At 50.8% G+C, this 12,236-nt stretch overlaps 1 protein-coding gene across 8 annotated transcripts in view; it reads right to left on the bottom strand.

Annotated features, from left to right (window-relative positions):
- LOC132388937 (rho guanine nucleotide exchange factor 12-like) overlaps positions 1 to 12,236 on the bottom strand; it is a 181,374-nt gene that overhangs the window by 111,071 nt on the left and 58,067 nt on the right. For 6 of the 8 annotated variants that reach the window (XM_059961345.1, XM_059961346.1, XM_059961344.1 and 3 more), the window contains 3 exons: positions 9,153 to 9,251; positions 8,127 to 8,169; positions 1,561 to 1,663 (listed from right to left, as the gene is read on the bottom strand). In XM_059961345.1, coding sequence (XP_059817328.1) covers positions 1,561 to 1,663; positions 8,127 to 8,169; positions 9,153 to 9,251 — 245 coding nt within the window. The remainder of the gene's footprint in view (positions 1 to 1,560; positions 1,664 to 8,126; positions 8,170 to 9,152; positions 9,252 to 12,236) is intronic. The other 2 variants (XM_059961347.1, XM_059961348.1) reach the window with 1 other exon arrangement.

Below are 12,236 nucleotides of genomic sequence, written 5' to 3'. Positions count from 1 at the left end.
GATGCTAGAAATACAAACAACATACACAAATGCTGGAGGAACTCAGCAAGCCAGACAGCGTCTATGAAAAAGAGTACAGTCGATATTTTATGCTGAGCCCTTAAGCAGCATTGAAAAAAAAAGATGCAGAGTCACAGTTAGAAAGTGGGTGGAAGGTGGGGAAGAAACATGATGTGATAGGTGAAACTGGGAGGGGGAGGGTTGAAGTAAATAGCTGGGAAGTTGATTGCTAAAGGAGATACAAGGATGAGAAGGGTTATCTCAAAGAAGAGGACAGAAGACCATGTAAGAAAGGGAAAGGAGACGGAACCCTTAGAGAGGTAATGGACAGGTAAGGGGTTAAGTTGAGAGAAGGAAAAGGGGGCGGGAAATGATGAACTGCAAGCTTGAGAAATTGGCGTACATGCCATTTAGATTGGAGACTAGCCAGACAGAATATAAGGTGTTGTTCCTCCAATCTGAGTGTGACTTCATCTTGATAGTAAACAATATTCTAGAACTAATGAGATGTCCTCTTTCTCCAAAGAAAGTGGCTTCCCTTCCTCCACCATCAACTTAATCTACTTCACACACATCTGCTCTCCTCACCTACCACCCCACCAGCTTCCAAGTTCAGAACATCATCCTCTGCAACTTTCACCAACTCCAATGAGATACCACCACCAAGCGTATTTTCCCACCCCCTCAATTTCTGCTTTCCACAGTGATTACTCCCCATGTGACTCCCTTGTCCATTCGTCCCTCCTCACTGATCTGCCTCCTGGCACTTACCCTTGCAAGCAGAACAAATGCTACACCCTCCCCTACACCTCCTCCCTCACAACCATTCAGGGCTCTAAACAAACCTACTAGGTGAGGTGACACTTCATCTATGAGTCTGCTGGGGTCACCTACTGTGTCTGACATAGATTAGGAAACTGCTTCACCGAGCATCTATGTTCCGACTGCCAGAAAAGTCAGGATCTCCCAGTGGCCACATTTTAATTCTACTTACCATTCCCATGCCAACATGTCCATCAGTGGCCTCACCTAATGGAGGAACAACACCTTATATTCCATTTGGGTATCCTAATGGCATGAACATCAATTTCTCAAACTTATAGTAAGTTTTTCCCTCTTTCACCATTCCCAATCACCTTTCCCCTCTGTCGCCTTATCTCCTTGCCTACCCATTACATCCCTCTGGTGCTGCTCTCCCTTTTACATTTTGATGTACAATGCAAACTGCAGGCAAATACTACATTGAGGATCCAGGTAGTATAGGATCAAATAAGGTCAAGGAAACAAACACCATATGTAAAAAGTCCCTACAGAAACCCAAGGAAATGAATGGAAGAATGGGATGTTGGCATAAGGTTGTAAACACAGACAAAGGATGGCAGTAATGTTCTTCCCACTGACTGGCTGAAAATCTTGAAAGGACAGTGAAGAGCAAACAAAATGAGGGTGATAGAAGCTAATTATTTCTTGTTGGTTAGATAATTTCCATTAAACTGCATAGGACCGCTCCTAATGACTGTATTAGTAGTTAATAGTGATGATGAGACTAGCCATGTTCACCTGAAATCTTCCAGATGTGCCTCAACATCAGGCAGGACACTGTCCTGCATGCCCTGTACACAGCTACGTTGCATTTCCTCAGATGCATCTCCTTTTCTACGTTCTGAAAGGATTGAACAATGAGAAAAAAATAATTGTGCTGTTGTATTTACTGTACATTTAACAAATGAGACTTCTCATTCATGTTGTGAGCTCCACATCATTGGAATTGAAATGTATTTACTTATAGTTAAGAACTTCAGATAGAAGTGCCAGAAATGTCTTCTTTGCAGGGTAGCTCATCTAAGATTTATATTCCTGTACTTTGAAACATGAAAAACAGATATACGCCAGAAGGTCTCATCCCATTGTCTGAGAAAGGGCAAAAACCAGCTGGATGGATGAGATAGAGGCTCTCATAATTAATTTACAGCAACTTTTAATATTTTTAATACAGGCTCTCTTAATTAATTTATAGCACCTTTTAATATTTTTAAAAGAGGCTCTCTTAATTAATTTACAGCAACTTTTAATATTTTCCAGATATTTTTTGTAATTATTTATCACTGAACTTCTTTCAGACATATTACGTTATCTGAATCAATTAAAAACAATTTATTGGCCTTTTTCAGCTGAGAAGGCAATCACAATTATTCTCCAAAATTTATATTAATACATGTGGTGCAGATTACAAACTATCAAGATATTTTGCTTATGATTTTGATCCAGAGTTGAGAAAAGAATTAGTACTTCTCCAGGTCAGGATCATCTGTAACTTATAGACAGCAACAACTTCATTTATCTGAAGACAATGTTACTTGGGTGTTTGAAGTCACAGGCCTGAAGATGCTGCTGAAGGAAAATGTGGCATGTCGCTGCACATCATATTGTTGCCATATTCTGCTGGATACAGATAGTAGTAAGGATGTGGTCTACAAGTTACAATGGGAGACAGATGATGTATCCCAAAAGGGTAATGTTCAATAGTCATGGGTGATTTCAATATGTAGGTAGACTGAGGGAAATCAGGTTGGTACAAGTTTTCAAGAGGGGAATTTCTAGAGTGCTTATGAGATGGCTTCTTACAGCAGCTCGTGGTTGAGACCACTAGGGGATCAGCTATTCTGGACTGGGCATTGTGCAACGAACCAAAATTGATTAGAGAGCTTACAGTACAGGAATCCTTAGGACAAGTGATCATAATATAATCAGTGGGGTGTTAGGAAGTGCATGATAAAAAATAGGCCATAGCCTCAATAGGAAAAATAGGCCTCAACGGAAAATCTTGCCTGACTATTCTGTTGGAATTCTTCGAAGTAGTAAGAAGCAGGATAGACAAAGGAGAATCGGTTGATGTTGTGTACTTCGATTTTCAGATGGCATTTGATGAGGTGTCACACATGAAGCTCCTTAACAGGCTACAAGCCCATGGTATTACAAGAGAGATTCAGCATAGATTCTGCAGGGGTCTGTGTTGGGAACATTATATGTCAATAACTTGGATGATATAATTGATGGCAAAGTTTGCAGACAATATGAAGGTAAGTGGAGTTGCAGGTAGCCTTGAAGAAGAAGAGAGACCTCAGAAGAACTTAAGACAGATGGGGAGAACAGGCAAAGAAATGGTAGATGGAATACAGAGTTGGGAAGTGTACAGTTATGCACTTTGGTAGAAGAAATGAAAGGGTTGACTATTTTCTAAATGGAAAAAAATTACAAAAAAAAACAAAACTCGGGTTTCCTAAAAGTTAATTTGCAGGATGACTATGTTGAGAAAGGCAAATGCAATGTTAGCATTTATTCAGGCTAGAATATAAAAGCAACATTGTAATGTTGAGACTTCATAAAGCCTCACTTGGTGTTTTGGGATCCTTGTCTTAAGAAGGATATGCTGAAACTGGAGAAGGAAATAAATCCAGGATTGAAAGGCTTATAGCGGTGTGCTACACGCAGCGCTAAAATTACGACACGGAGTCGGTAACTGCAGTCGAAGGAAAAAACGTTATTCGAAATCTTCAGCCTCACTTTTAAGTCTCCCTCAACCGGTCCCCCGTGGCGCAGAGGCTCCAAAGCTCTGTGCTCGCAAACCCCCGTAGGCTATCTAATTGTGAGTCGGTTCGGATGTGCCAGGAAATGGGTCGCCCATAACCCCCCCCCAGAACCGGCGATACAACCCCCAATGTCCACAGTCTGGGCCGGAACCTGCTTGGGAGGTCGGCCTCTGCGCCGAGGCGCCGGAAACTCGGCCGGTTGCGCCAGGTCCACATGGGCCGGTTTGAGGCGGTCCACCGTGAAAACCTCCTCTTTCCCCCCAACGTCCAGCACGAACGTGGACCCGTTGTTCCGGAGCACCATAAACGTCCCCTCGTATGGCCACTGCAGCGGCGGCCGATGCCCGCCCCTTGGTACAAACACAAACTTACAGTTCTGTAGGTCTTTGGGTACGCAGGTCGGGTGCCGCCCGTGCTGTGAAGTGGGCATGGGGGCCAGGTTACCGAGCTTCTCGCGTAGTCTGCCCAGGACTGCTGTGGGTTCCTCCTCTTGCCCCCTTGGGGCTGGTAGGAACTCCCCGGGGACGGCCAGTGGCGCGCCGTATACCAACTCGGCCGACGAGGCGTGCAGGTCGTCCTTGGGCGCTGTGCAGATGCCAAGTAGGACCCAGGGAAGCTCGTCCGCCCAGTTGGCTCCTCGCAGGCAGGCCATGAGGGCCGACTTCAGGTGACGGTGGAAACGCTCCACTAGCCCGTTCGACTGTGGGTGGTAGGCAGTGGTGTGGTGTAGCTGAGTCCCCAAAAGGCTGGCCATAGCTGACCACAGGCTGGAGGTGAACTGGGCGCCTCTGTCGGAGGTAATGTGGGCTGGTACACCAAAGCGGGATATCCAGGTGGTGATCAGGGCTCGGGCGCAAGATTCGGAGGTGGTGTCGGTGAGCAGGACCACCTCTGGCCATCTTGTGAACCGGTCCACGATAGTCAGGAGGTGCCGCGCTCCACGCGACACTGGCAGGGGGCCCACGATATCCACATGAATGTGGTCGAAACGCCGGTGGGCGGGATGGAACTGCTGCGGTGGGGCTTTGGTGTGCCGCTGCACCTTGGCCGTCTGGCAGTGCATGCACGTTTTGGCCCATTCACTGACCTATTTGCGGAGTCCGTGCCAAACGAACCTGCTGGAAACCATCCGGACAGTTGTCCGGATGGAGGGATGCGCCAAGTTATGAATGGAGTCGAAAACACGGCGCCGCCAGGCTGTCGGGACGACGGGACGGGGCTGGCCGGTGGCGACGTCACAGAGTAGGGTCCTCTCACCCGGGCCCACGGGGAGGTCCTGGAGCTGCAAACCGGAGACTGCGGTTCTGTAACTCGGAATCTCCTCATCCGCCTGCTGCGCCTCTGCCAGTGCCTCAAAGTCTACCCCTTGGGAAAGGGCATGAACGGTAGTGCGAGAGAGCGCATCCGCCACGACATTGTCCTTACCCGAGACGTGCCGGACATCCGTTGTGTATTCAGAGATGTAGGACAGGTGGCGTTGCTGGCGGGACGACCAGGGGTCGGACGCTTTCGTAAACGCAAAGGTAAGCGGTTTGTGGTCCATGAACGCGGTGAAGGGTCGACCTTCTAGGAAGTACCTGAAATGCCGGATTGCCAGGTAGAGCGCCAACAGTTCCCGGTCAAAAGCACTGTACTTGAGCTCGGGTGGCCGCAGGTGTTTGCTGAAAAACGCCAGGGGTTGCCAGCGACCTGCGATGAGTTGCTCCAGCACCCCACCGACTGCCGTGTTTGATGCGTCCACTGTGAGGGCGGTAGGGGTGTCCATTCTGGGATGTACTAGCATTGCGGCGTCCGCCAAAGCTTCCTTCGTTTGAACGAAAGCGGCGGCGGACTCCTCGTCCCAGGTAATGTTCTTGCTCGGACCCGACATCAGGGCGAACAGGGGGCGCATGATCCGGGCAGTTGAAGGGAGGAAGCGGTGGTAGAAATTGACCATACCTACAAATTCCTGAAGGCCTTTGAACTTGGTGGGTCGGGGAAAGAGGCGGACCGCATCTACCTTAGCGGGCAGAGGGGTTGCTCCATCTTTAGTAATCCTGTGACCCAGGAAGTCAATGGTATCGAGTCCGAACTGGCATTTGGCGGGGTTGATTGTAAGACCGTACTCACTCAGTCGGGCGCAGAGTTGACAGAGGTGGGACAGATGCTCCTGACGACTGCTGCTGGCTATGAGGATGTCATCCAAATAGATGAACGCAAAGTCCAGGTCCCGTCCCACCGCGTCCATTAACCGCTGGAACGTCTGTGCGGCATTCTTCAGGCCAAACGGCATGCGGAGGAACTCGAAAAGGCCGAAAGGGGTGATGAGAGCCGTTTTGGGGACGTCGTCAGGATGCATTGGGATTTGATGGTACCCTCGGACGAGGTCTACCTTGGAGAAGATCCGTGCGCCGTGCAGGTTTGCTGCAAAGTCCTGAATGTGCGGCACAGGGTAGCGGTCCGGTGTGGTAGCCTCGTTCAGCCTGCGGTAGTCGCCGCACGGTCTCCAGCCCCCCCGTCGCTTTGGGCACCATGCGCAGGGGGGAGGCCCATGGGCTGTCGGACCGCTGGATGATCCCCAATTCCTCCATCCTCTGGAACTCCTCCTTCGCCAGTCGGAGCTTGTCCGGGGGAAGCCGCCGAGCACGGGCATGGAGGGGTGGTCCCTGGGTCGGGATGTGGTGCTGTACGCCGTATCTGGGCATGGCCGCTGTGAACTGCGGTGCCAGAACCGATGGGAACTCCGCCAGGACCCTGGTGAAGTCGTTGTCGGACAGCGTGATGGAGCCGAGGTGAGGGGCTGGCAACTGGGCTGCACCCAGGGAGAACATCTGAAAGGTCTCAGCATGTACCAGTCTCTTCCTGGGCAGGTCGACCAGTAGGCTGTGAGCCCGCAAAAAATCCGCACCCAGAAGCGGTTGGGCTACGGCGGCCAGTGTGAAGTCCCACGTGAACTGGCTGGAGCCGAACTGTAGCTGCACCTGACGGGTGCCATAGGTCCTTATTGTGCTGCCATTCACAGCCCTCAGGCGGGGACCCGGTGCCCTGCTGCGGGTGTCGTAACTCGTCGGAGGTAAAACGCTGATCTCAGCACCAGTATCGACCAAAAACCGACCTTCTATCCCACACATACAGGAGGCTATCCCGATGGCCAGCCGCCGTAGCCATCAGCGGCGGCTGGCCCTGGTGTTTCCCGGGAACTTGCAGGGCGGGCGACAACGGCGGGCTTCTGCGCCCCACCGCTGGTGGTAGAAGCACCAGTGGTCATTGGGCCGGGGGTTAGTGGGCTCTGCGGCCGGGCCTGGACTGGTTTGCTGCCGGGAGCGTGGCTGGGAGATCTGTGCGATGGACACCCCGCTCACCTTTTTGGCGTTCCACAGCAAGTCCACCCGGGCTGCCACCTTCCGGGGATCACTGAAATCCGCCTCGGATAGCAGCAGGCATATGTCCTCGGGCAGCTGCTCCAGGAATGCCTGCTCAAACATGAGGCATGTGTGTCCGTCGGCCAGAGACAACATCTCATTCATTAAAGCCGATGGAGGTCTGTCGCCCAAGCCATCCAGGTGCAGTAAACGGGCAGCCCGCTCGCGCCGTGAGAGTCCGAAAGTCCTGAGGAGCAGGGCTTTGAATTCCGTGTACTTGCCGTCTGCCGGGGGCGACTGTACGAACTCCGCGACCTGGGCCGCTGTGTCCTGGTCGGGGGAGCTCACCACGTAGTAGTAGCGGGTGTCTTCTGAGGTGATCTGGCGAACGTGGAATTGGGCTTCGGCTTGCTGGAACCATAGGTCCGGGCGCTGTGTCCAGAAACCCGGAAGTTTCAACGAAACCACATGAACAGAGGCGGCGTCGGTCATTTCTGGTCCAAAAATCGTTTGGACCGTCGGGGTCACCAATTGTAGCGGTGTGCTACACGCAGCGCTAAAATTACGACACGGAGTCGGTAACTGCAGTTGAAGGAAAAAACTTTATTCGAAAACTTCAGCCTCACTTTTAAGCCTCCCTCAACCGGCCCCCCATGGCGCAGAGGCTCCAAAGCTCTTTGCTCGCAAACCCCCGTAGGCTATCTAATTGTGAGTCAGTTCGGATGCGCCAGGAAATGGGTCGCCACAAGCTGGTCATATGAAGAGCATTTGATTGCTCTGGGCTTCTCCTAATGGAATTTAGAAGAATGAAGACTGTCTTCATTGAAACCTATTGAACTTACATAGTGGATGTGGAGAGGATGTTCCTTATGATGGTACAGTCCAAAATTATAGGGCACACCCTCAGAAAAGAGGTGTGTCTATTTAGAGTAGTGATGAGAAGGACCTTCTTTAGCCCTATGGTAGATCTGAGGAATTTTTTGTCTCAGGTGGCTGTGGAAGGCAGTGGTTGATATATTATTGACTGGTCAGGACACAAAGGGAGACAGAGAGAAAACTGATTACAGATGAGAGGAAAACTGTATCAGTTATGGTGAAATGGTGGAGCAGATGTGATTGGTCTAATTCTGTTCCTATTTCTTATGGTCTTAAATATAAGTTGCATAAATAAAATGTACTAGGTTTGGTGACTTACCTAGCTCTACACTGATCCATTCGGGAACCTGAACTCTGAGATTCTGAGAAAAGAACAGAAAAGCAAAGAGTAAATACCTAGCATTTGTGAATAAAGTGGCAAAAACAGCAAGGTGAAAACAACACTGAGGCTCAAATCATTAATTATTCATAAACATACATTCCTTTTTCACCCACAGCAATGTCTATCAAACCAATGCACTACCCCACTGTTCATTATTTGTACAAATTTGGACCAGGAAATGAAGAACCTACAAAAACATGCATTATTACTCCCTTCCTCAATAGTCCAGGGTTAGTCTTACCACCTCCTCTTTTCAGAGTCATATTAAAAAGGTCACACTTCTAGTCTGGGGAAAACAAAGTTGATATTGCCACTTAATGCCTCCAACTGAGGGAAAAACTCAGTTCAAATTCTCTCAAAAAGAATACCTTGTTAGAACAACTGAAATAACAAACACAGCAGACACTGGTAATTCTGGATTGCTACAGATTCTTATGGATAAGGGATCTTCACCCAGATTTAGAGACCAGGCACAATAGTTAAAATAGAAAGAGAACCAACAAGTTCATAAGCAAGGTAGGCTTATATCCATTATATCTAGAAAGTAGCAAAAACTGGTCAACTGCTCACACTAGATAATTTCTATTGTCTTTTTTTTAATTGGAGTTAAATATCAATTTTAACAAGCAATCATAATTGCAGTATGTGAGGCTGCTATAAATTATCTTATTATAAAATCTCCATCTCAATGGGTAATCACAGAACTGGGACTGTATGTCCTTAACCAAATTATTCCCAGCCCCATGCATTAAGTTGTACCTGGGTTACATACCCCCAAAGAAAGTTTGTTACATGTCCTTTAGATTACAAAGGGATAAGTCTGAAGATAAATTCTAAACATTTTGTGAACTATGCTAGAATATAAGCAATAGTATCCAGGTTGTTTCAGGTAGCAAATGACCTTTGTGTCAGAAGTTTGTAACTCAAAGGTATAGAAAATGCGGCTGCAAATTATTGACTCACCGATCCCTTCTCCAGGAAAAGGTGGCAAAACTCTAGAAACATCCGTCGATGATCCTTAGAGTTTGTGTGATTGTAGAGATCGGCATAGAGGTAACAAAGCTGGATAGAAAATAACAAACTGCCAATTATTAGTAACAACTACCAGCTTATCTATCTCCTGCCCAGTACCTGGACAGAAAAAGTTCTCTACATTACTGCAAGAAATAATACTAAAATTTGACCCTTGTGGCGACCCACTTCCTAACGCACTCAAACCGGCTCACAAATAGCCAGCACACCAGCATAAAGACCAGTCCCAAAAGGGCGCCAGGTCTGCTCCACCAACAAAGGGAAAAGCCTGCATTGTGAGTTCGTGCCCCTACAGCATCCGCGCCCGGGGAGGGCGGTTTCAGGGAGGCTTTAAAGCAAGGCTGTGAAGTTCGAATAAAATCTTCTTTAACTGCAGTTTACTGACTCCGTGTTGTTATTTTAGCGCTGCGTGTAGTGCACCGCCACAATTGGTGACCCCAATTTGGGCCGAAGATGACCAACGCCGCATCTGTTCATGCGGTTTCGTTGAAACTGCTAAGCTTCTGGACGCTGCGACCTCACCTATGGTTCCAGCAAGCAGAAGCCCAATTCCACGTTCGGCAGATAACCTCAGAGAATACACGTTACTACTACGTGGTGAGCTCCCTCGACCAGGAGACAGCGGCCCAGGTTGAGGAGTTCATACAGTCTCCCCCAACGGACGGCAAATACACAGAATTCAAAGCCCTGCTCATAAGGACTTTCGGACTCTCACGGCGCGAGCTGGCTGCCCGTTTACTGCACCTGGATGGTTTGGGAGACAGACTTCCATCGGCTTTAATGAATGAGATGTTGTCTCTGGCCGGTGGACACAAACCCTGCCTTGTGTTTGAGCAGGCATTCCTGGAGCAGCTGCCCAAGGACATATGCCTGCTGCTGTCCGACGTGAATTTCAGCGACCCCCAGAAGGTGGCAGCCCGGGTGGACTTGCTGTGGAAAGCCAAGAAGTGGGGCGTCTGTCGCACAGATCACCAGGCCACGCTCCCAGCAGCAAACCAGACCAGGCCCGGCCACAGAGCCCGCTAACCCCAGAGACAGGGGTGAGGAGACCAACGAACAACGGTGCTTCTACCACCAGCGGTGGGGCGCAGAAGCCTGCCGCTGTAGCCCACCCTGCAAGTTCCTGGGAAACGCCAGGGCCAGCTGTTGCTGATGGCTATGGTGGCTGGCCATCAGGATAGCCTCCTGTATGTTTGGGAGAAGCAGTCGGGACGCCGTTTTTTTGGTCGACACGGGCCGAGATCAGTGACTCGGGTGTTGTAACTCGTCGGGGGCACCGGGTCCCCCCCGAGGGCCGTGAATGGCAGCACAGTAAGGACCTATGGCACCTGTCAGGTGCAGCTACAGTTCGGCTCCAGCCAGTTCACGTGGGACTTTACACTGGCCGCCGTAGCCCAACCGCTTCTGGGTGCAGATTTTTTGCGAGCTCACAGGCTACTGGTCGACCTGCCGAGGCAGAGACTGGTACACGCCGAGACCTTTCAGACATTCTCCCTGGGAGAAGCCCAGTTGCCAGCCCCTCACCTCAACTCCATCACGCTGTCCGACAACGACTTCACCAGGGTCCTGGCGGATTTCCCATTGGTTCTGGCGCCGCAGTTCACGGCAGCCATGCCCAGGCACGGCATACAGCACCACATCCCGACCCAGGGACCACCCCTCCATGCCCGCGCTCGGCGGCTTCCCCCGGACAAGCTCCGACTGGCGAAGGAGGAGTTCAAGAGGATGGAGGAATTGGGGATCATACGGCGGTCCGACAGCCCATGGGCCTCCCCCCTGCACATGGTGCCCAAAGCGACGGGAGGCTGGAGACCGTGCGGCGACTACCGCAGGCTGAACGAGGCTACAACACCGGACCGCTACACTGTGCCGGACATTCAGGATTTTGCTGCAAACCCGCACGGCGCACGGATCTTCTCCAAGGTAGACCTCGTCGGAGGGTACCATCAAATCCCGATGCATCCTGACGACGTCCCCAAAACGGCTCTCATCACCCCGTTTGGCCTCTTCGAGTTCCTCCGCATGCCGTTCGGCCTGAAGAATGCCGCACAGACGTTCCAGCGGTTAATGGACGCGGTGGGACGGGACCTGGACTTCGCGTTCATCTATTTGGATGACATCCTCATAGCCAGCGGCAGTCGTCAGGAGCATCTGTCCCACCTCCGTCAACTCTGCGCCCGACTGAGTGAGTATGGTCTTACAATCAACCCTGCCAAATGCCAGTTCGGACTTGATACCATTGACTTCCTGGGCCACAGGATTACTAAAGACGGGGCAGCCCCTCTGCCCGCTAAGGTAGATGCGGTCCGCCACTTCCCCCGACCCACCACGATCAAAGGCCTTCAGGAATTCGTAGGTATGGTCAATTTCTACCGCCGCTTCCTCCCTTCAGCTGCCCGGATCATGCGCCCCCTGTTCGCCCTGATGTCGAGTCCGAGCAAGGACATTACCTGGGACGAGGAGTCCACTGCCGCTTTCATTAAAACCAAAGAAGCCTTGGCAAACGCCATGATGCTAGTGCATCCCAGAATGGACATTCCTACTGCCCTCACAGTGGAAGCATCTAACACGGCAGTCAGTGGGGTGCTGGAACAACTCATCGCAGGTCGCTGGCAACCCCTGGCGTTTTTCAGCAAACACCTGCGGCCACCCGAGCTCAAGTACAGTGCTTTCGACCGGGAACTGTTGGCGCTCTACCTGGCAATCCGGCATTTCAGGTACTTCCTAGAAGGTCGGCCCTTCACTACGTTCACGGACCACAAACCGCTTACCTTTGCGTTTACGAAAGCGGCCGACCCCTGGTTGTCCCGCCAGCAACACCACCTGTCCTACATCTCTGAATACACGACGGATGTCTGGCACGTCTCGGGTAAGGACAATGTCGTGGCGGATGCGCTCTCTCGCCCTACCGTTCATGCCCTTTCCCAAGGGGTAGACTTTGAGGCACTGGCAGAGTCGCAGCAGGGAGACGAGGAGATCCCTAGTTACAGAACCGCAGTCTCCGGTTTGCAGCTC

Source organism: Hypanus sabinus, unplaced genomic scaffold (assembly GCF_030144855.1).
Source record: "Hypanus sabinus isolate sHypSab1 unplaced genomic scaffold, sHypSab1.hap1 scaffold_437, whole genome shotgun sequence".
Taxonomy (NCBI): Eukaryota; Metazoa; Chordata; class Chondrichthyes; order Myliobatiformes; family Dasyatidae; genus Hypanus; species Hypanus sabinus.
The sequence above is the reverse complement of the archived record's forward strand: the minus strand, read 5'-3'. Positions and strand labels throughout refer to the sequence as shown.